This window comes from Oryctolagus cuniculus, chromosome 16 (assembly GCF_964237555.1).
Source record: "Oryctolagus cuniculus chromosome 16, mOryCun1.1, whole genome shotgun sequence".
Taxonomy (NCBI): Eukaryota; Metazoa; Chordata; class Mammalia; order Lagomorpha; family Leporidae; genus Oryctolagus; species Oryctolagus cuniculus.
Window position 1 is genome coordinate 40,223,983 of NC_091447.1, and position 24,439 is coordinate 40,248,421.

The following is a 24,439-nucleotide window of genomic DNA, read 5'->3' on the forward strand; positions in this document are numbered from 1 at the left end:
CCTTATAGCATTTTCCTGGCAATTCAGCAAACCTCTTAAAACTGAACCAAATTAGGATTTTGTGCTTCTATGTTTACAGAAAGAGCATATCAGACTGACAAACTTGATAATCTTTTAAAAAAGGAAAAGAAAAAACTGTTCTTATTTCAAAGGTTCAGAAAATAAAGCTTATTTACTATGCAGACTAGATCTCTTGTTAAGTTGTTTTTGAGATAGCAAATTAGAAAAACATGGCCAGCGTCAGTGACTCCTCAATCAGGTTGAGACTGAGACTTTTACTCCAGCAGCTCCTGTTCCCCAAACTATATCTGATAATGTCCTAAAGTCTAAACAGATTTTAGTTCAAACAGATACCCTGCTCCTAGATAGGAAATGGCACTGAGCTCCCAAAGTCAACAGGTTGGCCCAGCCTCTTTAAATGATGTGTCTGTATTTGGGGTAATCTGCCACGCGGTATCTCCGAACTGCAATAGCTGAGGAACTGAAACTTTGAGCTGGAATGGTTGCTTTCCATTTTCCTGTGCATAATCACAGGACAGGGGAATGAACAGAGGGGTTGGTGCGTTGGTCAGTGTCGAGGCCTATTATCTAGGCAGGGTCGTGGCAACAGAGCCAAGCTGAGTGTGTGCAAGCGTAGCGTGATTTCAGCCTGCAGCGTGTCAGCGGAAGCAGAGATGCATGTCAGCAGGCACAGGAGCGAAACAGTCCCAACTGTTTGAAATGATCTCTGCACTGGCAAACTAGAAACAGCATCTACGTTTCTCAACAATTCAAGAAGCACTGGTGATAATTCTTCCCCTAAACCAGCTACAGAAGTATTATTATCTGTAAAGCAATAGGGCACCCTTAAACCTCAAACTGGCAAAATCCATTGAAGTGCATTCAGAGGGAGAAGGGAACTTGAAATGGCAGTGCTTTGAGGCTGTCCATGTGGGTGGCAAGCATATGCTGCCGCTAAGCAGAGGAAGTGGTACACCACGACTCTTCCTAAGTGCGAGGTCTTTATAAACTCATCTTCATTTGGGCTGTTTTAAATAGAAAGAAAATGACACACACTCCCCAACCAGGCTTCCTGACTGTTGCTGCTTTCCCCAAACATTAGGTTACTGTGGGGGAATTTTCCAAAACTGTCAACAATTCCACTTTTAAACTCAGTTCTTCCTCTCAACACAAGGTAGAAGCGATACAGCATGAACTATATTTGGTCTAGCAGGAGCTGTAGGCTATTTTTACAACGCTGACTCCTACCTGACAGTGGAAGACATACTCTGGGGTGGTTTTCTTAAACTTCATGTTCCAAACCAAGGCCACTCCATCTGGTTCGTGGGGCGCATCTTCATTGTTGTTGTAAGAAGCGACCATCAGCTCCGGGTACTAAATGGAAAAGGTCACAGGGTGGATTACGCTAGGATGACAACACAAAGAAAACTTTCCTGTTCCTACACACACATGCACCACTGCATACCTTCAGTGGCACCTTGGTCTGCAGTGAGGCATACTTCATGTCAGCTTGCGGCCACGCCACCCCCCGCCCCCGCCCTGCCCCATAATCTAGTCCCTGGCTCCCACGCTCTGTGTGCACGTGCCTCCTACCAAACAGCCAACCCCGCTTGATCTTTCTGTATCATCTAACACCTACCTGCTTCTTTCTCCTATAATTTAAAGGTTTCCATGACATCTGTCTCTCCTGATTTTCTTCCCTGATCACTCTTTTTAGTCCCTACAGGGTCTCCAAGGGGGGATGTATTCCAAGAGGGATATGCTGCCCTCTCTACACAAATTCTCCCTGCATGATCACATCTACTCTAATGCTCTAATATTCTAGAAATTTTCCAATCTATCTTTCTAGGCTTGAGTTATCCCTGACTTTCCATAGAAAATCTGCTCTTCCAGCATTGCCTATTGGAGCATCTAGCACTAACATTCTCCTGAATGACCGCCTCTCTTTAATCCTCACGTATTACATTCTATTACTTCCTCAACTCTTTCTTTCCCTTTCTTTCTTCCTTCCTTCCATAAGATTTATTTATTTATTTTGAAAGTCAGAGTTACTGAGAGAGAGAGAGAGAGAGAGAGCTTACATCTGCTATTTCTCTCCCCAGATGGCCCCAACAGGCAGAGCTGGGCCATACCAAAGCCAGGAGCTTCATTCAGGTCTCCCACATGGGTACAAGATGGGTACAAGATGGGACCCAAGCACTTGGACCATCTTCCACTGCTCTCCCAAGCCATTAGCAGGGAGCTGGATTGAAAGTGGAGTAGCTTTTATTGACCTCTGAATCTAAGATCTAGTAAATCCTAGCATAAAATAAACTTGTGCCAACATCTTTTGGATTATTTCTGTGCTTTTTACTTTAATGACTGTGCTCAGTAAAAAAACAAAAAACAAACAAACTTATATTTAATCCTCTGGTGTTAAACAATGCCAATAATTAAAAACTTAAATGCAAGAAACACAACCAGGAACATAAAAAGGACGATTCTACAGTGAGGCCTGGTATTCAAAAATACCCACTCACCCCACACGAACTCTGTTCTAGGTGTTGTTAAAGAAACTGAGGACGAGTCTCATAGAAGGTGTTAGAATCCATTTCATGAAAGTGTCATTACTCCTGGGGTTCTCCTAAGGCGGCCCCATTAAAAATAGCACCAAGATTATAGATCATATCACTCTCTTATAGATAATTGTCTCTTTGCACTGTGCTATGTATATATTTAAATAGGAAATTTCCCTTAAAAGTTGGAACATTAATGTTTTTGCATCAAAAATAACTGACTCTAAATCTTCTCTGTGGCTTACTGTATTCTTTCAGCTGCTTCGACTTAAGAGAACTGCAGAGAACAACTTGCTGGTGGTGCAGAGGCAGTATACGCATGCAACTTTACACATGTATGTGGCCACCAGGGGAAGTCATCACTCTTTATTAGAAAACGCTCCTCAGCGGATGAATCAAAGGCCTATTAAGGAAGGCCTTTGATTCAGAGCCCATTCAAAGAGACCAACATCCAGATAAACACAGAAGTCTCCAGACTGCTCATCTGAAGTTTAACTATGTCACATGTGAACGGGCAACTCTATAAACATGAACACCACTACCACAGGGGCCAGGGAGCAGCCAGAGGGGGCTGGAATAACATCCCACCGCATCACATCTGGGTCTCATCGGTGGCACCCACTTTCAGCTTTTCCTTTTCTCTGTTTGAAAGTATTTGAAATGATTTGACTTCAAAATTCCTTTAGAAAATGGAGTGTTTTAGTAAAATGCCAGTGAAATGCCTTTGGTGTAATTTCTACAGCTAGGATCTCAAAGGCTAAAGGTACTGGTTTAAATCGTAACCGCATACAAGATTTTATGGTTTCAAACTCTCCTCTGGCATATCTTTTTGCCATCGTTTGAGCCTAATTACTTGTATTTTCTTAGGCTCCAATAAAGAGTCTCCAAAAATTATTTAAATCTTAAATTTTGCTTAGAATTATGATTTTAAGATAATACATATAATTATAAAATTTATATTCATTTGACTACTCATAGGTTTGGATGCTTCAAGGTTGATAACCTAGGGGCATTCTACCCAGAAATTGCTAGATATGCCCTCAAGTCTGGTTTATTTTATAAGTAACTGAAATTTACTGGGGAGGAAAGGACCCACATATTTAAATGCCCATTATGTGCTAGACACTGAACTGGGTGATAGATTGGCTCATTTGGTCCTCACAGTCTTCTAAAGTAGGCAGTAGTTTACTTGTTTCTACAGATGAGGACGCCAAGAGTCCCTGGATAAGTAACTTGTTCCATATGAAGTTGCTATCACGTGATGAAGTGAGAATCCCACTTGAATTCTCTTGGCTTCAAAGCCATGTCCCTACTTGCACACTGTGGCATGCAACAAGTGGCCCCTACACATATATAAGGCCCTGTGTCAAGTAAAATTGAGGCAAGAATGTCCACAATAACGTGCCCTTGCCTATAAGAACTCACCAGGAAATAGAAAGAGGTAAGACATGTGTAAGAATAGCCACAACACAGACGTAAGAGCAGACGATGAGACATGCTACGATGGAAGCGTAAACCAAGTTCTGTAGAAACACAGAGGAGAACATAACCACCCCAGTTAGGGCAGGGTATGGCAGGGAGAGACAGCAAAGGAACCTCTAAGAAGAAATGAGACTGGAGCTGGACCTCAAGTGAGAAGGTTACCAGGAGAGAAGAGAGGACAGCATGGACCACATACAAAGACAAGTGCAGAAGGTGCCTCTTGGGTAACGATGCCATTCATAGGATTCTCCCTCTTTGGAGATTATCCCAATACAGAGGTAACTGACTTCTTAGGGATAATTCATTAATTTCAAGGTTTATACTTCATGAAGCTGAGCTAATCGTCCTCTCCAACATGGATGCTGTCATGTCTGAATGGAGACACACAAACTCTGGATTGGTGCATGAGCTAGGCTAAGTACAACATCCTTTGGATGGAGTTCCCCAAGCTGCCCAGATTTCTACTGCTCCCAAGTTCTGATCCTCCATCTTTTCCAAGGATTCCCTCATCATCTCAGTGGCACTCCAATAAATCTCCTTTTTACTTAATCTTCTCAGAGGCAACGTTTCCTCAACTAATGGAATGGAGAAGAACAAGTTCAGGGGACATCAGTGCTGCCCAGAGGCAGGCTATGTGAGGAGTAAGAAAAGAGGAAAAGGTTGGAAATGGGCTCAGGGCTAATGGTTTTAGATTTCACTCTGGATAACAGGCAGTAGGAGCTATGTTCTGCCAACACTACTAATATTACTGCTGCTACTGCTCTCACTACTGTTGCATTTTAAAACTACTGTTTATGTATCAGATAATTTAAAAATTCTTAATCCTGTAGGTATATTAGCTCATTTAGTACTCACAAGACGCATATGAGGTAGAAATGACCATTATCATTTTATGGAGGAGGAAACTTAAACCAACAGAAGTTAGATAACTGGCCTAAGGTGATTTAGAGCGCATATAAGTAATCTTTACACAGACTAATCTTGTAGAAGCACCTATGATAGCTCAACCCTGTAGAGAGTTACTTGGGCCTCTGAATCCCACAAAAGTGATGTGATTGTAGGAACTGTGTTGTCTAATTCCTCTTTCATATACCCTTTAGAAAATACATTTTTCAGCATTGCAAACCTCTTCCCCACAGCATGAATGGGATGATTACACAAAATGGGGAAAATAAATGTGCTCTTTCTATGTACAGTCTCTGCCCTTTCCAGTTTCACTTCCCACAGCACAAAAATCACACAGGACCGCAGCGGTTGAGGCATAGCTCGTAAAGCTGCCAACTGTGATGCCAACACGCCATATGGGTGCCTGTTCAAGTCCTGGCTGCTCTACTTCCGATCCAGCTCCCTGTTAACAGCTTGGGGAAAGCAACAGAAGATTAGCCCAAGTGCTGGACCCCTGCCACTCACAAGGGAGACCTGGATAAAGCTCCTGGCTTGGACCTACCCCAGCCCTGGTCATTACAGTTATCTTGGTAGTGAACCAGCAGATGAAAGATCTCTCTCTCACTCTTTCAAATACATAAATGCATCTTAAAAAATCACTCAGGATCTTGTGTGGAAACAAACATATGAGCAGCCTGGCTCACCGCACGCTGTGGCTGGGCAGGGGCTGTCTCACTGACGTGGGTCCACTGCCTCCTCCAGGAGCCTTGTCAGCTGCCCTGGGAACACCGTGCAGTTGCCTTTGGGAATGTGTCAGATAAGGCTCCTGCGAGTGAGCTAGCAGAGCTGAGTGTGGCCCCGGGCTAGGATCTGACTGCTGTGCTCGCAGACCACCCAGGCTCCAGCAGAAAACGCTCCCTGGGCAAGCAGGCAGCGCACACCTTGTTGTCTGTAAGTGAAAGGGGATGCACCAACCCACTTGGAGGCTGCTGACAGTCCCCCCGCTGTGGGGGTGATGCTCAGCTTCAGCTCTCTCGGGTTCCAACAGGCTTAGATGGCACTCTCCTCAGGGCTCCCTCTGGAAGGCTACCTTCTCTCCTCCCAGTCTACTGGGAAGCACTGACCAGAGACAGATTCCAGCCTCCTCTGAACTCAGAGAACACCTGCAATGCGCTCTCCATCATCCTGCATCTTGAGCTGTCTTGCCCTCAGCGTTAAAAGAAGTCCTTTGTGAGGGGGAGTGGTTAAGAACAAGTGTCTCAGAAGGAGAAGATATTTAGGCTCTCCCACAACCCAGCCGAGTGACTTTTATCAAGTTACTTTGCTTCTCTGAACTTCAGCTAACACATGGCAGTGGCAATAATTGCTGCCTCATAGGACTGGCACAAGGCTGAGATAAGATAAAGCCTTCAGAGCAACTGGCACTGTGCACTGCATATAAGAGATGCAAATTAAAAGCCAGCTATGACTAGTAGCCCAATGAAAGCACAGACTACAAGGCAGCAGAAACTGTGCTATGCAAAATTGCCCAAGACTAATTATTCCTGTTGCTCTCCTGGCTATCATGTCATTGTTGGTGCAGGGAGGAACATAGCACAGGGTCAAGAACATGGGTTCAGGGATTAGATCACCTGGGTTGAAATTCTGGCCTCACCACAACTAGGCTGCATGTCTTGGCACATCACTTGATGCCCAGTGCTGGGCAAAGCGCTTAGTATTTTGTCAACTCATTCATCAAATCAGCTCTTGGCAGATTTGCCTGCTTTCAGTCTGAATGCCACACTGAAAAACTTAGGTTTTCCTATAGGCAGTGAAGTCTGTTAATACAGGGAAGTAATCAGATCTATGTTTTAGAAAGGTTATTGGGGTAGAGGTACTGAAGGAAAACTCTAGATGGACAAGCATGGGGGTAGAAAGCACAGTAGGGTTGACAACTGTGCAGGTGTAAGATACTGACTGTGGACATGGGAAAAAGGACAGTCTTGGTAACAGGCTGGATCTGAAGATAAGGGTGAGGAATCGCTAGTGTTGAGATGAAATATCTGCCTTGGGTTCTTGGGTATGTTGTGACGCCTTTAACATAAAGATAATGTGGTAGGGAGAAAAGGGTTTGGGGTACATGAAGATGAGTTGACCGTTGGTTTGAGATGATGTGGGACACCAGAGTGAATCTGTCTGATGTAGAAAGTGGAATTCAAGAGGGTGATTGGGCAGAGTTACATACAGGCTGCCTATGCTGTGGTTGAACTCACAACAGTGGAAGAGATCTCTCACATACAGCACATTGGGAGGAAGAGTAGAGGAAAACTCAGGGAAAAGAAGTTGTTTCTTTAAGTACAGGGAAGTCAATTAAACTGATTCACCAGGACAGCTAAGGGCAGGTAAAAGCTTAGGACTATCCATGCAAGTTGACAGGAGATCAATGGTGACCCAAACGAGAGCAAGTCCAAGGGCAGAACGGTGTGGCGCCTTGTTTGGTACTGAGCACATAATAGGTACTCAAATATGCTTAACTAAGTGGAGAATCTAAACTGAAACCACAACAAAATGAGAAACAAAACCAATAGGCATGGAAAAGAGACTCGCAGGCTAGGAAACATCCGAAGTGAAGAAAGAAATCTCACATATTTGTTCACACAAATGCCATCAGAACATAAACCCAGTTTGTCCTATGCCAGCAGTAGCTCTTACCTGGAGAGACCAGTCCATGCAAGTGACCACTCGATGCTTGGACCAATGCTCATCGTAGAACTGGCGGTTGAAAGACAGGTTGGCCCCAGCTTGAACATCCCTGGGAGAGATTGCACATAAGAGATACACATGATGTTTCAGAATGGCCTTGGTCTGCATTCCAGTCACACTGAAACAGTGGGACGACCAAAGTGTGGGACGTAATACTCAATACATCCACTTTGACAGCCAACTTTGGTCATAAATACATGAAATGGAGATGCTCTCCTTTGGGAAAAGTTCTTTCTAAAATAGCCCAGAATTTCCCACATGTTATTCCAAGCCTGGTAGAAAATGTCAAGTTTGTTTCTGAAGCACTCTCCTCCTAACAGATTCTAGCCTGCAGCGGGAATTATTTGAAATCTCCTAGCTAGCAAGGGCGTACAATGCACGAGGGCATTCTTTGGAATCAGTACCACTCACCTGTCCTTAGGACAGGAATAAGAGGCATGCTTCTAGTTACTGAAAATTTGGGTTGGCTGCAGTGGCTGCCTCCTTGCTAAGTGGTAAGTGATCATTTCTACCATGTTACAGACATGAAGAGCAGGGGGCTGCACCAGGTGTGTTCCCCGTCCTTACCACTCCTGCAAAGGGTTCGAACCTCAGGTGGGGCTAAAGGATAGCACTTTGGCCCAGGTTTACTCAGCTGACATTCAACTGGCTGTGATACTTTTTTTATTTTATTTTTTTGACAGGTAGAGTGGACAGTGAGAGAGAGAGAGAGAGAGAGAAAGGTCTTCCTTTGCCGTTGGTTCACCCTCCAATGGCCACCGCGGCCAGTGCGCTGTGGCCGGCACACCGTACTGATCTGAAGGCAGGTGATCTGAAGGTGTGCCGGCGCCACAGGTGGAGGGTTAGCCTATTGAGCCGTGGCGCTGGCCGATGCTTTCTTATAAGAACTTCACCCTGATCGTATTTGCTCTGCAAGACTAAAAGTAGAAATGCACATAGCTCACATAGCTCTTGTCCAGCCTAGGGGGATCCAGCTTCCGACATTTATTTGGGCTCTAATTAGTTGAACTGTTGGAACTTTTCTTCCCTCCCGATTCTTCCTCAGCTTCATCACTACCAATTCAGGCAAGAGGGACACGCACTCAGGTTCTGCAAGGAGCCCAGGATAATACCTGGCCAGAACGTACTTGACTTAGGATAAAATGGGGCCCAGAATTATCTGAGCCATGGAGTAGTGGCTTTTTAAAAGAAAAAAAAATCACTCGTATATTCAAAATATTCTTGTCTCTGTAAACTTGTCTAAAGATGCTTCCAACTGCTGAGAACATTTGCCAAACTCCCTTTTAAAACTGTTTTCAGAGACTCTTATATTCCTTGGAGCATCCTCAATGATATGGAGATGAATACATTTGAATTTTAAAAATAGTAAAATATCAGGTCTGATGAAAAGGGCAAGTGATCCCACCTTCCCATATTGTTGTTGACTAGGAGAAAGCAGTGGCTCCCAGACGGCTCTGTCTATGTCTTCTGAGGCCCACGAAGGGTCTGCTACGATCCCCAGAATGATATACTATCCCTTCTCTGATACACAGGACAGTCACAGAGAAAGCAATTCAGGGCCCCTCACTCTTTTTAAGTTTTGTTAGTTCGTTTGTCTGTAAATGTACCCTTGCTTATGCCAAAAGGCTTAAAAGATGTCTTCAAAAAGCTCATGGACATGCACATTTTGAAAACACTATGCATGTCTTTCAATTTTTTTTTGAACCAAGATAAACTTTTTTAATTCTGTTTTCCATGATAGTTTTGAAGTGTGTATGTGAGCATAATTTTTACTGAATCAAAAAGAAGAAAACTTTTCCAGTCTTCAATGTCTTCCATATCAGTTACTTTTGCTCATGTCTCATGTTAAGTTTCTTCAACTTCCTGTTTATTTAGACATCAAGGTCCCATACACAAGCCTGCTTATAAGAGCGATTGCACTAAGGACAATGTGGAAGACTGCCAGGCTCTGTCTCCTGACCTTTCCCCCAGACATCAAGTTCACAAGCCTGTCACGGGAACACGTGATAACTACAGGGAAACTATGCTGGAAGTGATAACCGAAGCCCATCTTCAACGCTGTTCAGCAAAACCAGTCCTGTAGTTTCCTCCTCCTCTTATTTGTTAGATTTGGGATTTGTCTTGTCAATACATGGATAAATTTACAATCAACACATACCGTATGACACCATTTTTTAAAACATGCACACTAGAGACTAACCCATCTTTCTCCTCTAACTCTCGACCGCTGTAGTCAAAAAAGATGTCAGCGTCTTCAGCCAGAGCTCTCTCAATGACCCGTATTGTCCGATCAAAAAAGATGAGAAACTCCTCTGAGTGAAGGATCTGCTGTTTCTCTTCTTCTGTCAGTTCCCTGGGAGGGGCTTTTCATGGAAGAGATTGTCAGGACAAAAAAAAAAAAAAAGAGTCAATTAACACTGTGCAAGAGAAATCCAATTCTCGAAAAAGCCTGCTTATCAAAGGCGAGGTGAGACAGAGAAACAAGCTATTGTTTAGACTGATTCTAATTACTCGCAGATTCACACCCAAGATTTGTGCAATGTCTCCACAAAAAATTTCATATCTGGCCTAATTATTATTTTGAAGTGTTAGAAAAGATTACAAATGAAAATACATTGGTGTGTTTATCAATTGGATCTAAATGTTGCTTTCTTCACAACTGAATTTGAAAAACAGCTCAAATATGGTAAAATAGATGAGTATATACATATATAATAAATACACATGTATACATATATTAGACACTATTATAAAGCTGTCTGTATTAAATAAGTAGGAACTACATATTATATGACCCAGATAGTGCCTTTCCTCTTTTCTACTGGGTAAATTAATTTTGTTTTAGGTGGTTAGTTGGTAAAGCTGACTGGTTAGTGCATAGTCTCCATTCAAAAGCTGAATGACTGTATTTCCCAACCCACTTTCACCCAAGATATCTTCTACTTTTAAACAAATACAAAAACACAAATAAATGTTCATATAAAATGCCCCTCAATTTTTATGCCTTCCTTTTCTGGCGCTATCAAACTAAATTTGAAGATGCAAACTGAGACCCAGGGAGAGGGAATAATGAGCTGTGTGTTACAGGTCCTGAAACTTAGTGCACCTCAGAGCCCTGTTGCAGTTACACAATGATTCCTTCCCAGCAGATTTTCAGAAACCTATAGGCAAGGGACCCGGGACACTCGCAGGCTGAAAGTCTTCAAGGGCAGAAACTGGCAGCCGAAGCTTTGGGGCTGCTGGGAACTCGAGCTTAATTCTTGGGTAGAGAGAGCCACCAACAAACATTGGATGGATGAACCTTTCGTGAGTGCAGATGACAAACCGACAGGAGGAAGCCGTGTGCTACATTCAGACACAGGGTTCCTGGGGGCGTCGCTCACTCATGGTCGCACAGTCTCCCAGACACTTCTACGGCCATCGCCACAACCAGGACCAATTCCCCCTGGCCAGAGGTCAGAATAGCTTAGGGGCAGTGAGCTGAAGCATAACACTTGATGGAAGTGTCAAGTGATTTCACTAAGAGCACCCTGGAGCCCCTGTCCTAAGAAATCGGAATTCTCAAGGGCCTTTCTACAGCCACTGCAGGGGACTGAGAGTTTTAATGTTCATGTCTTTTCCCTTCCAGCTTTCCTTTCTTGGCCCCAGACCACGAGACATGGGCTCGGGAGGCACTTGAGAATCCGTATTTGAACAAGAGAATAGAATGATTCTGGTCACTGGTTCACACCTTAAGAAATGCTCTCCAGGTACTATGGTGGCAAAACATGATTCATCTACCACAGCCGGAAATCTCCCAACACAGCCCACCATAGTTTCCAGCAGCCCTAAATACAGAGAGAAAATTCTTTGCTGCCTACGTTGCCAGAGCTCTTAATGTATGTGTGTTTCGGGGCGCTCCAAGAACCCCCAACAAATGTTAGCCACAGTGTTGCCCAGCACTAGTTTGAGAAATAGTGAAATAGGCAATGAGGAGGCTGCTGCTGTGGCATAGCAGGTAAAGCTGCCGCCTGCAGTACCAGCATCCCATAGGGCGCTGGTTCGAGTCCTGGCTGCTCCTTTTCTGATCCAGCTCTCTGCTGTGGTCTAGGAAAGCAGTAGAAGATAGCCCAAGTCCTTGGGCCCCTGCACCCATATGGGAGACCTAGAAGAAGCTCTGGCTCCTGGCTTTGGATCAGCTCAGCTCTGGCCATTGTGGTTATTTGGGGAGTAAACCAGTGGATGGAAGTTCTCTCTCTCTCTCTCTCTCTCTTTTCCTTTCTCTGCTTCTGCCCCTGGCTCTCTGTAACTCTGCCTTCCAAATAAATAAATAAATATTTAAGAAAAGAAAAAGAAATGGGCAATGAGTAGCCTTTGGCTTTGGCTTGGTACAGGTAGAAGCCAAAGATAACACAAAGAACTCTACAAAACCAACCTGCCGTTTGCTGGCTTTGACTCTTTAATGAATTAATTGAAGCTCTTTGAGGAGTTTTACCTATAAAATGGGGGTAACGATGCCAAAACTTTAAGTCTGCTTTAAAGGGGAAACATAAATGTACTGCAAAAACAGTGAGGAATTCAACAACCAGTAATTATGCTGTAATTTATTAGCCTGCTTTCTGAAACTCCGTGAGATATCTGAAGTCCCACTCTCAAGAATGCAATGAGATCGCCAAATGTCAAGGATGAAAAAAGAAATAAAACTGAAACTACAACATATTTGGTCCATTTTGTTTGGGTTAATACTGTTAGGAAAATAAGTCAAGTTCACTAAACAAGGGTGCTATGGGACAAGAAGAAAAAAAACTCCCTAAGTCTTGGTCACTGTTAAAGGAAGACTTGAGACACTGGAATTAAGCAAAGAAGTAGGAACTTTCCTCCTTTATTCCTTTTTACTAATATAAGAAAGTCTTTCTAGTCTCTGTTTATCTTTTCCAGTCACTTCTATTTCACCTGCATCTTGCCGTACAGGTCCATTACCTTGAATAAAAAATGGTATCTGTGTAATTTTCTGTAATTTCTTCTTCCCTGAGGCTTATTGTCACTTTGATCTCAGCTTTCAAGACACACAACTTCTTCTCTTAGAGAAACATAAATGGCTGATCAAAGTATGCTTCCAGAGGCCAGGTTCAGGTGGGTGAAGCAGTAGCCTCTCCAGATACCATGGTTGACAATACAATATTGGGTTCAAGATTAAATTGCTACTGAAGCAAAACAGAGGATATATTTTATATTAAAAGCTTTGATGTCCAATAGGGATCAAATGGCATGATTTGTGGGCACAGAATAATCACATGCATGGGATGTGCACTTTTAAAGTCATAAATAATATTCAGCTTAGGAGTTAAAGGGTTACTTTTGATTTTAAAGACCTCACATACTTAGAAATTTTTAAATTGATAAGTATTGCTACAATATAATAAAATCATAACAGCATCTAGGAACTATAATCATCATGTGTATTGATAGATAAAAACATCAGCAGAATTAATTGATCAGATTAATAATTAATAATCAGATTTCTGGAAAGAGAATTGGTTGACTAATGGGACCTACCAAGTTCAAAGTACAGGCACACACACAAATAGAATCAGAGAGTTTTACTCCAGGACAGAGCCCAAATTCTTCCTGAAAAATCTGTTTCTGGAACGTAATGGACTTCTTAACAAGTTCGTGACATAAAAGGAAAAGGATAACTGAGTAGCAAAAGGCACAGGAGGACAAAACTTGGCACTGGTAACATTTATTTTCTTATAAGGTAAGTACAAAATACCACTGTGACAATTTTTTTTGTTTGTTTGTTTGCTTGTTTTTTTGCAACACAACACATGGAGTCTTTCTGCCAAGATCTGACAGATAACAATACTTCACATATTCAGAGTGCTTCGAAGTAAAAATAAAAATAAAGATTATGTAAGTATCACTAACAATGCAGATGACTACAATTTTCAAGTTTATTAAAAGTTACTTAAATAGTTATATTTGGCTTGAATAACAACGTAATGGACCAGATCAATAACATCCATCATTCAGAAGGCTGAGTAATTCTACGAATTTGTGGCCTGCAGTATTCAACTCGAATATAAATTTTACTAATTTCCTTTATTTGTTATTTATGTATTTCAATATAAATATTTTTAACATAAGAAAATACTTTTTAGTTTATCTTTCAGAAGGAATTGATCTGATTTTTTTCTTGATTTTCCTTATTGCCCTTTTTTTCATAGTAAACATTTTATCACTATCCATTAAGTGTATTAATATTTCTAATTTAGCTGTGTATGAATTCTAAACAGTTTACATTGCAAATAAAGCCTAAAATTTTGTACTGATACAGTATTCTATAAATTGTGCATGTTTTTAATCTCATTCATTACCCTTAATCCAAGGGTTCATTAAGGGAAACCAGCAGAAATGTATGTCATTACTGTCTCCTTAGTTCAAGTACAAATTCTGACAATTTCTAGAAGTACAGAAACATAAACATCTTAAAACTAAAAATCACTGTGTTCATAAAAGTAACTTGATGCATCGCAGGGATAAGTAAAATAGAAGCAAAGGGAAATCTCTTTAGGATCAAACTACCCTTTTTCTTTATTTTTCTTATATTTACAAATCCATTCTCATTGAAATTAACCACCTTAATTTCAGTAATAGCATTTTCCAATACATTCTCTAGCTTATGTTTTTAATCTTGGCATTTTCAGGGTTTAGGAATATGTGCCATTTATTATAATTTTATTCAAACAGTATGCTTTAACTATATTAGTTTTCTACATGAAAAATATTATCTTAGAATTCCCTTTTAAATTTTGTAATTATTGTTCAAATAATTAACGTGACTGTACATTAGTTTCTCTTTGCTGACTACGCACCTATCTTGGTATCTGGGGCCTGGAGATTTTTTCCTTTATAGGAGTGCAATATGCAGAAGGAAGTTTGCCACTTACACTGAATATCTTGCTACCTCATTCTTAGATTAAAAGTTATTTTGAAAATATCTACTACAGGAATGCTTTGCCTTGTTTCAAATGAGGTATCCCTTAGTTTCAAAATCAAACGATTTGTAGAAATATTTTTCTGGAATATCTAAAAGATAAAAAATAAACCTAAATAGCCAGGAAAAACATGAGATTAAATAAGGGCAGTGGCTGTCATGGGAATTTTACAGTGAAATCAGTTGATAAACAGCAGCAAGAAAACCCAAACCAAACGAACAACAAAGAATGTTTTTCTCTGAAGTGAATGTGAGGTTTATGAGTTAATTTGTGTTTACAAGAGTTGGGTTTCTGATTCTGATGTGTCTGAATCTCTAAAGACGAAGACACTGGAGCACTGACATAGAGAGATTTCCTCCATTTGATTAAAAGCTGAAATGTACCTGCTGTTTTTTTCCTGTGCAATTGTGGGCGGCAGGGGGGGAGTGAAAACAGTAATACATCAAAGCTATACTTCTTTACTTTTTAATGCATTTCGATGTCACTTGGGCAAAAGTGTAAAAAGTTAGCACCGATTTTTCTGTCTCCTCCTCACCATGTTTGTAACTTCATTCCAAAAGACAAAAAAAGGGCCAGATTTCTCAAAAATGTGCTCTCTGGTTTGCAACCGTGTATGTCAAATTTCAGCCCAGAGCAAACTTTTATGGCTGAGTAATAAATCCCCGAGGCCCAGGGTTCCTAATGGAAGTGCTGACACAGCCCTAACTATGATGCAGGCGTGTGAATGGCGCCACGGTGAGATCTGCTAGAGATTCTTTCAAAAGTTTGCAAAATACTGTCTTGCTTAAAAAAAAAGAAAGAGAAAAACCCAGAGGGTTTGATGCCAACATAAACATGGTTTTAACCCATTATGTGCTAATTTGCAGAAAAGCCATTAATGGAGAATAAGGCACACAGTGCGGCAGTCACAGGAAATGTTCTTTCAGATTCCTCTTTGACTTCACAGGGCTTTAATCAATTCCATGAAGCACGAGCAACGGTTACAACTGGAGGGTGTTTTTGCCCAGAACGTAAGGAGGAGGATGCTTTCCTCTGCCAGGGAAGACGCTTAGGAGACTGGAGCTGAGGGTGAGGCTGAGGGGGGATCCAGGCCGAGACGCACAGAAACACCCCAGCGCCTTAGCACCTGGCATATTTAAAGGATGTTTGGCAAAAGGCAAAAGAGGGCTTTCAATCGGAGCTGACTTCCTTTGTCCTTTGCTGCACCTGTGAGAAAAACAGGCTACTCGCCAGCTGTTTGCACAAAGCTGTTTCTACTAGAAGTTGAAATGTGAAGACTCTTCCATCTTGGGCTCCCTCGGGGAACCGTGGCCCTTACCCTCTGCGGACGCTGCTGTCACACTGCTGAACTGTCCTCCTGCCCTCGTTCCCACTCCAGGAGAACAGGGACCCTCCATGGGATTCTTGCATCTCTCTTGCTATTTCCACAAATTCTGACGTGCCTTGTGGGGCCCAGGCAACCGTGCTCCCCTTTCAAAGTCACAGCTGTGGGAACACGCAGCACAGAAACCCCAAGGGTACCCCATCGGGGGTAGGGCCCAGTTGTAGACCCAGGCGCTGCAAGGTAAGACTGCTAACGAAAATTGAGCAAATGATCATGCAGCACGTGCTTTGTGCCAAACACCTTTCCACACTGGCCCATTTGAGTGTTGGAAAAGGAACCTTCAAGGGGCAGACACGTTTGTGTGCTCCATGAGCAAACTGAAGCCCACAGAGGCACACCAGCTACGCTGTTCAGAAGCGATCACATAGCAAATCCATGGCAGAGCTAAGGCGCCACTCTAGGTTGCCTGGCTTTAGGGCCTGTGCTTTTTCCTCGCTGCCCTGCACCAGCGGATACATTCCTGAGATTGCATAAAACAAATCAAGTCACACACCTCCGAGGTCCCTCATCATAAGACAGTCTTTACCAATTAAGAAAAGGGCTTCATTTAACTCCATGTGACATCCATGCAAAACTTGAACTCTAAATGGATGTTATCTGCAATAGGTATTGGGGCTACAGTAATTTTTCTCACGAGAGACAGGGATTGCAGTCAGTATGGGTGACCAACATGCACACATTCCTACTACAGTCCCCAGTGTCAGCTGTATACCACATACTCTGACAGAGCCACAGCCATCTTTAACATTTACAAATCAAATTGCTTTGAATTAGAGCTATATTAATCTACACTTGGACACTCTAGGAATTAAGGAAGAGTTTTTTTTCTCATCTACACTCAGTTATCCTTCATCTGTCAGCAAGAATGACAATTTCAAAATTCTCTACCTCAGTGGGCTGAGATTCCCAAAGTAATACAAAATTAGGTTTGCAAGGAACTGTCATTAGGGTGGCATTGTGTTGACATGTACTGGCTTTGGATTCAACTCTAAATCTTGATGCATGTACTTCAAAATTATTTGTCCTTGGGTAAGTTCTTGAACTTCTCTCTTCTTAGTTCTCTGTTGGCAAAGTAGGGATAATAATAATATCAGCTTCAAATCGATTCTAAGAAGAGTAGAAAATATCTGTAGAATGCTTAGGAGAGGGTCAAGTATATGGTAAGCCCTTAAAAAGCCAATGGAACATGAAAGAAGCTGTTCCTCCTTATATGGGCAGAGCTGTGAAGAAAACTTTTGATAGTGCAGTTAATAATAATGATCACTGTTAACGTTTCTATGTAGATGCCATGAAAAAAACTTTTCAGTGTTAATAAAATAATTATGTCTACTTCCCTTTGCTGCTATGATGAGGATATATGGTGGAACGAACTACATAATGTGACAGTTGATAACATGTATCATTGTATCACTATTTAGTAAGAATTTTATTGGATTTGTTATGCAGTTGCAAGTGGTTTGAATTTTCTTTGCTGTAGCAGTTGAGAAATCAATGATTCTTGCTTTGGAGGTTACAGATTGCATTGCTAAATGTAAAACATTGACTAATGATAGAAAACTTTTCATATAAAAGACATAAAATCAATTTTTACTTACCTCTATCATCTTTTGCATTGGTAAAAAGAACACAAAGTACTAATAAAATGATTGCTCAATGCATTTCCCCCAACATACCTTCCTTCACCTCCTGTTTTGGGTCTTGACTTTCCAGTTCTGAGTCGTGGCCAACTTTAGGTTCCACCATTTCCTCATCTTCTTCATCCTCTAGAGAAAAGAAAAATGAAAAAAAATTGCAATATTTTCTTCCCTTCAAATCAAAGCCTTTGGTTGACAGTGGGAGGTAGGGATAAAGGCTACAGCTCCAACCATTTAGGGCAACTTCTAAGTAAATCAGTCCACAAGGAATGCCCAAGATAGATATTCATGAATCTATGAATAAATTATCTCCAAAAGGGGCCTCTTTGAAAGGCTCCCCACACTGCTGAGAAAAGTGCCCCGGGTGGGCACCTGCTACATCCGACCCCAGGCCCTCCCCACGTGCAGTGCCTTGGAGTTGCCTCCTTGACCTCTGCAGCTTCTTCAGAGATGGCCCAGGCACAGATCTTAAAATGTTTCCACCTGGCCCACATTCTCCACAGGGACACCTGCTGTACAGATGACTCATTTCCAATTTAATTCTCACCAAATTAATTTGGTTTTGACCTATAGAAAAGGGTTAAATACAGGTCTGACCCCAGGTCAAATGCCACTGGCAAGTAAACAACAAGGGGTAGCCCCCCAAAGTCAATGCCGTTGTCTGGGAGAAAGCAAACAAGCTGAAATGGCATTTACACATTTGGGGCAGCTCATGCATTAATGTGAGTTTAATGAGCACTCACACATGGACCCAGTCAGCTACTCTGCCAGATGGGAGTGTGCCCTCCTGCCCTATGCAAATACAAGCACATTCTCTCTCTCCTCTCATCCTGCTTTTGAGAGGCTCCTTTCATTATAGAGCACTTGCAAAACTCAGCCACAATGGCAAAGATTTAGGAAAGAGTCAGGTGTCCTAAGAAAACCCAGCGTATGGGAAATAACATGATATTAAAAATTAAAATTTGCTTTCACAGTTTTTGAATGTAGCATTATGTTCACAGTAGGTAACTGATTTCTTTGGTTCAAATGGAGTTTAAACAAATGACTTCACTTCTGCTCTACCACATACAGTCATTCAACAAATATTTATAGACTTTCTGTAAGATCTTAAGCTTGATGGACAGTCCTGTTCTCATCACTGTAAATCTTCAGATTTAGAAACTCAAAATTTCAGTACCAACTACTTACAGAATACATTATAAATCCATTATTAAATGCTCAAATAAATCTACATGGCCAGAAAAGCAATCCTAAAAGTTCTGATAAGATTTGCAGAAGAAAGATAAATATAAAAATAGGGAGGTATAAGGTACAACATTTTAATTTAAATATTACACCTTTAATAAATGCGGCTTCTCATTGGAATACAATATTCTCTATGCCTTCACGTAGATTACGGAGACAAATCTTTTTACTTGCTAACCCCACTATACACATATTATATGTGAAGATATTAAAAACCTCTTCAAAAGTCCTAAACATAATATGCACCTTAACATAAGCCACCTTCCTGATACAAGGACCTAACCCAACGTCCAGTGAGGACCGGCTGGAGGGAGACTCCTCTTTTAGTAAGATGTGGATGTACAGGCAATTTTCAAAAACCCATGCATCTGCAGCAAAGTGGATCCAGCTCTAAACCTTCTAGAGTTTTCTGTACATCTACAAAGGAAATTCAGACACCTAATAAAAAATAGAATTAAAAGATACAAGTAAATTTATCTTGTATAAAGTTTTGAAGTTCTTGTATAGTTTTTTTCCATAAGATACATTTTTCATGAACATCTTGAAGACCCTCATATGGGTGGATTTCAAAATTCTCTGGCACCCAAATAAACTTATCTTTTAATTCCATTTTCCAGGAAATTTTTAAAGCACCACTTGTCATGGATTCAGCAACCATGCCCTGACATGTGAGAGGTGAACAGCAGAGACATGAAGATGTCAAGTCCAGTGTTACAGGTTTTATTGTGTTCCTCAAAACTGATACTGTGAAGTCCTCACCCTTAGTACTTCAGAATATGATCTTTGAAAACAGGGCCATTGCAGATATACTTAGCTAAGGTGAGGTCATACTGCAGTAGGTGGGAACCCAATCTTATGCAACTGCTGCCTTTGGAAAAAGCAGACATCCAACAGGAGAACATGATGTCATGATGAAGGCCAAGGTCACGGCGATGTTTCTACAAGCTGAGCAGCACCAAAGGCTGCCACGAAACCTCTGGAAGTGAGTGACAGCATAAAATAGATTCTGCCCCACAGTCCTCAGCAGGAACCAAGCCTAGGACAGCTTGGTCTCAGCTTTCTAGCCTCCAGAACAGTGAAGTGTTGTATTTATGTTGTTTAAACTGCCTGCCTGTGAAACTTTGTTATGGTAGCTATTATTAGGAGTCAAGTAAAACTGGTAAGTGCATTATCTTCTATGACTTTATAATCTAGTAGAAGGGACATAGGGATACTTGGGGTAGCAACAGGTCCTTCACTTATGTCATCTAATTTATCCATCAGAATTTAGTACCTTGAGCCCAGTTTGATAGGAAGAAATTGCATAAAGTTCATGGAAAAATGGACTGAAAGCTAACGCACACTTTCCATGAACTTAGCGAAGACCCAGTGTCAAGAAGACACAGTCATTCCTCCCCACTTTCTCCCAAATTTCCCAACCACACTGAGCTTCCAGTGTTGTCTGGATCTGCCTGCTTTGGATCTGGGATCTTGAACCTCTAACCACAGCATGATGTGAAACAGAAATGCCACACGAAGGGAGGACTGAAGTACTCGTGGGTGTGGTGTTGAGTTGCAGTGTCGAGTGGGGCTTTGTGGAGGTTCTTCGAGGTGGACAACACGTGGCCTCAACAAGCATCATAGGGAAGCAAATGTCAGTTTCAACGACATTTGAAACTGACATTCAACGGGGAGGAAGTTAGGAGTCACACCCTTGAGAGCCGTTTGCCCACAATGGATTATTTTATTTAGAAAAGATTGGCTTATTTTCTTGATTTTGTGTTATCATGTATATGCTACATTCAAATTCCAGTCGTATATTCGTTCTGGAATCCACTGCTCTGAGATGTGGCTTCACGTGTAGCATTAATTCCTCCAGCTAGAAAGATTGACAACTGGAGTGGGCGCAGCACTTCAAGGGCAGTGATTAGCCTTGGTGTCAGGTTGGAGTCCACCACTTGCTGGTTGTTCACTGGCTGAATTAGAATTATAGTTCTTTCTTAAAACACAACGCAGTTGTAAAAGTAATCAAAAAAGAGAATTGATGTGAAATTGCATTTTAAGCCACAAGACAGTTGGAAATATCCATAATCAGAAATCTTCAAGCAACCTTTGCCTTCACATATCTGTCTACAAACATTGATTTACTATGCTTTGTATGTATGTTATATGTTGTGGACACACAACAGAGAATAAGACACACAAAAACAACCACCACAAACAAATACATAGCAAAATGTAGTTAGTGTCAGACACATTCTGTGGGGGAAATGTAAGGTAGGAAAAGGTGATTAGGCATTCTGGCCAAGTCGGGGTGAGTCTCAATTTAAAATAGTAGCCAAGAAAAGCCACCCTGAGGTGACATCAGAGCAAAACCTGGAATTAAAGGAGTTGTGTGCACATCTTAGGAAAGTAAGACTAATCACAAGTTGATTCTGTCTTCTCCTAATGCAAACCCAGAAGATGTAATGGATCAAGATCTAAGTTCCTGTGTTATCATAGATAATAGATGATAGGTGAACATTGTGTTTTCATTAGAGTCATCTAGTTTGTAAATTTTTATCCTGCAGTTCTCAAAAGTGCAGTCAGTTTTAGCAAATGACTTTGAATTTGTAAGCTTTTTAAACAGTGTCAAGTTCTCATCTTTCCCAAATATAACGTTTTTATTTTAAACATTAATTCTTGGGAGAGTAAACAGAAACATCATGACAGAAAGTCACCAACAGCTTACTGGAAAAATATTATTCCATGAAGGGCAAGGTTATTTAAAAAAAGGGGTTAGAATTGTGATACAATGCATTAGTTTATGCATAAAGATATGTGGGCAAAACAGCAGGTTATCTAATTCCTTAAATAGAAAATCCTTCCCCAGAGAGTACATTTTTGATAAATATTTTTTTCTTTAAAAAAACCAACAAGTATTTGTTGTGTTTATAGTATGTGCAAAGTCCCAAAATGAGAGCCTGTGACTCATGGAGAAATTTTTTTAAAGGAACCTGCCCTTGTAAAGTGGTTACGAACCAGTTGTAGGTATTAATTTTTAGTGGCCACAGGATTCTTTGTCTATCAGCCTTTTAAGGACATAAAGTAAGTGTTTCGGGGGATTTGCTAAGGGAATAAAACACAAGAGAGTGGTTTGTTTCTCTGCATACTGATATGTTTGCCTTGCTCAGCAAAGAGAGCATATTTTTCTTTTAGACCCTGGTTTCCTTTCTGGTGCAATTGGAATTACTTCTGTTGAAACCATTTTCAAAACAGTTAAATAACTTTAAAGAAAAGGATTTATGTAGGCCCTCTACAGACTACTGATATATGAGTTGTGCCACCAGTTCATACCCGGTTACATTTCCTCTGAGATTGGAGGGAGGGGAAAAAACTTACCACCCATGTATGGTTTCCTGTATCCGAGTCCACACAAGAAATTAAACCAGTGGCAGAAGTTAATTACCTGTCAGTCCAAGGGCTAATTTCAAACAATGGCATCTTTTAGACACATTATTTTATTTAGCACCCGTATTCTGCCGTCTCCAATTGCTGCATTCATTTCCCCTGGATGGAAAAAAATCTCTGGTAACCACTGTCCTCTTTCTCCAACACTTTCTCAAGGTCTAAGAAAGAACAGTTGCAGGTTCTGCTGCAATCACATCTAACATGCGTAGCACTAGGCTGGGCCCTTTGCATGAGCTCTGGAAGGGTGTGTTTCTTCTTTTGGTCTGCAGTTCAGACTGCAGCCAAAGGGGCCGATGCGATGAGCCCCAGTCTCCCACTGCTGACATACTTGAAAGGGAGTACAGTACAACATTTGCCACTGGCTGGCCACACAACGTCAAACCGCCCTTCTGCTTGGGGACAGCGTTCTTGGAAGTAAACGGGCTAGACCCTAATTTTCCTGTTGTTAGTCTCCTGGTGACCAGGACACAGGCAGGGCTTGGACAGTCCCACTGGATGCTCCTGCAGAGGCTGGGTCTTTGGAGCCTGAGAGGCACAGGGGACAGTAGGGACTCTTTCTGGGCAATGTGCAGTCAAAGCCTTGGTGCCCCGTCTTCTGAGGTCCCTGCCTTTTCCCAAGCCTGTTCCTTCTGCTCCTGTTGATTCTGTAAGCACCAGACTTCCTTCCAGTAAACCCCACTAGAGCTGGTGTCAGCACCAGAGTTCCTTCCAGTAAGTCCCAGTGGAGCTGGTGCCTGCTACTTGGAACCAGAGCCCTCAGCAACACAGGGCGGCCCTCTGTGAAGAGAGAGGCTTGTGTTTTACAAGGTCACTGGGTTCTCACTTTCCCCAGCCCTCTTAGGGCCTGCAAAACCCAAGGCTAAGAAGGTCTCAGCTCCAGGCCAGAGTCGCGCTGTTCTGTGCTGACATTTCATGAGGGGGCTGTGACTCCTGCCTCTGCCACCCTGGGAAGGCTGCCAGGTGTGGGGAGAAGGGAGGCAGGGAGCAGGGGTGGCAATTTCCCTCCTGCCTTCCAGACCCCAAAAGGTATTTTGTTGCTCCCAAAAGGGGGATGCACGAAGCAATTAGCACTTGACTTTGAACCGAACAGGCCAATAACTGTAAGAGGCACACTGACATTGCATACCACTGAGAAAGGTGATTCCTGCAAATTAATATAACATCAATTCAAATGGGACAGATTGTGCGTTTTAGAGGCTATGTGTTTGGTCTGGAGACTAAGATGCTCACACCTCGTATCAGAGTTCCTGGATGTGATATCCACCTGCAGTTTCTGTTTCCATCATCCTACTAAATGCAGACTCCAGAAGGCAGTGGTGATGGCCCAGGGAACTGGGATCCTGTCACCCACTTGGGAGACCTGAATTGAGCTCCTGGCTTCTGGCTTTCAGACTCAGCTCAGCCCCGGCTATTAGAGGCACCTGGGGAGTGAAGCAGCAGATGGGAGTTCTATTTGTCTCTCTCTCTCTCTCTCTCTCTCTCTCTCTCTATATATATATATATATATATATATATATATATATGTATATGTATATATATATATACATACATACCACACACACACACATATATATATGCCCCTTAAATAAATACTTGTTTAAACTGAGAACTTTAAAATGACTTGTATCTTTTGAAAAGAAAAGAAATCAGGTTCTCAAAGATAAAAGGGATGGCAAGGTCAGAGGGGCAGTTCTTAAAGGTTATCTCCTGTGCTGCTGTCCATGAAGATACCTGAAGAAACACGAGGGCTCTTCCAAATGTTTGTGGAGAAATGGAATTAGAAGATAAACTGATTTTGGTGCAAAAGATATTGAAAATCCATGGCTAAGTTTTCCATGAACTCTTTGAAGACCCCTTGTATGGGTGAGTTTCAAACATTTTTGTATGAAAATAAAGTTATCTTTATTGAGAAATCCCTCATTCATTGTTCACTCCCCAAATGCCTACAACAGCTGGGGCTGAGCCACATTGAAACCAGAAGCTGGGACCTCAATGTGAGTCCCCCGTGTGGTGGCAGGAATCCGGGTCCCAGAGCCATCAGCACCCGCTCCCTGTCAGGGTCTGCGTTATCAGGAAGACAGAATCAGGAACCAGGAACGAAGCCTG

At 41.9% G+C, this 24,439-nt stretch overlaps 1 protein-coding gene across 4 annotated transcripts in view; it reads right to left on the reverse strand.

Annotated features, from left to right (window-relative positions):
• The window catches only part of DYNC1I1 (dynein cytoplasmic 1 intermediate chain 1), a 334,133-nt gene that overhangs the window by 114,276 nt on the left and 195,418 nt on the right, over nt 1-24,439 (reverse strand). For all 4 annotated transcript variants that reach the window (XM_051852963.2, XM_051852961.2, XM_051852964.2 and 1 more), the window contains 4 exons: nt 17,699-17,788; nt 9,865-10,027; nt 7,614-7,713; nt 1,249-1,374 (listed from right to left, as the gene is read on the reverse strand). In XM_051852963.2, coding sequence (XP_051708923.1) covers nt 1,249-1,374; nt 7,614-7,713; nt 9,865-10,027; nt 17,699-17,788 — 479 coding nt within the window. The remainder of the gene's footprint in view (nt 1-1,248; nt 1,375-7,613; nt 7,714-9,864; nt 10,028-17,698; nt 17,789-24,439) is intronic.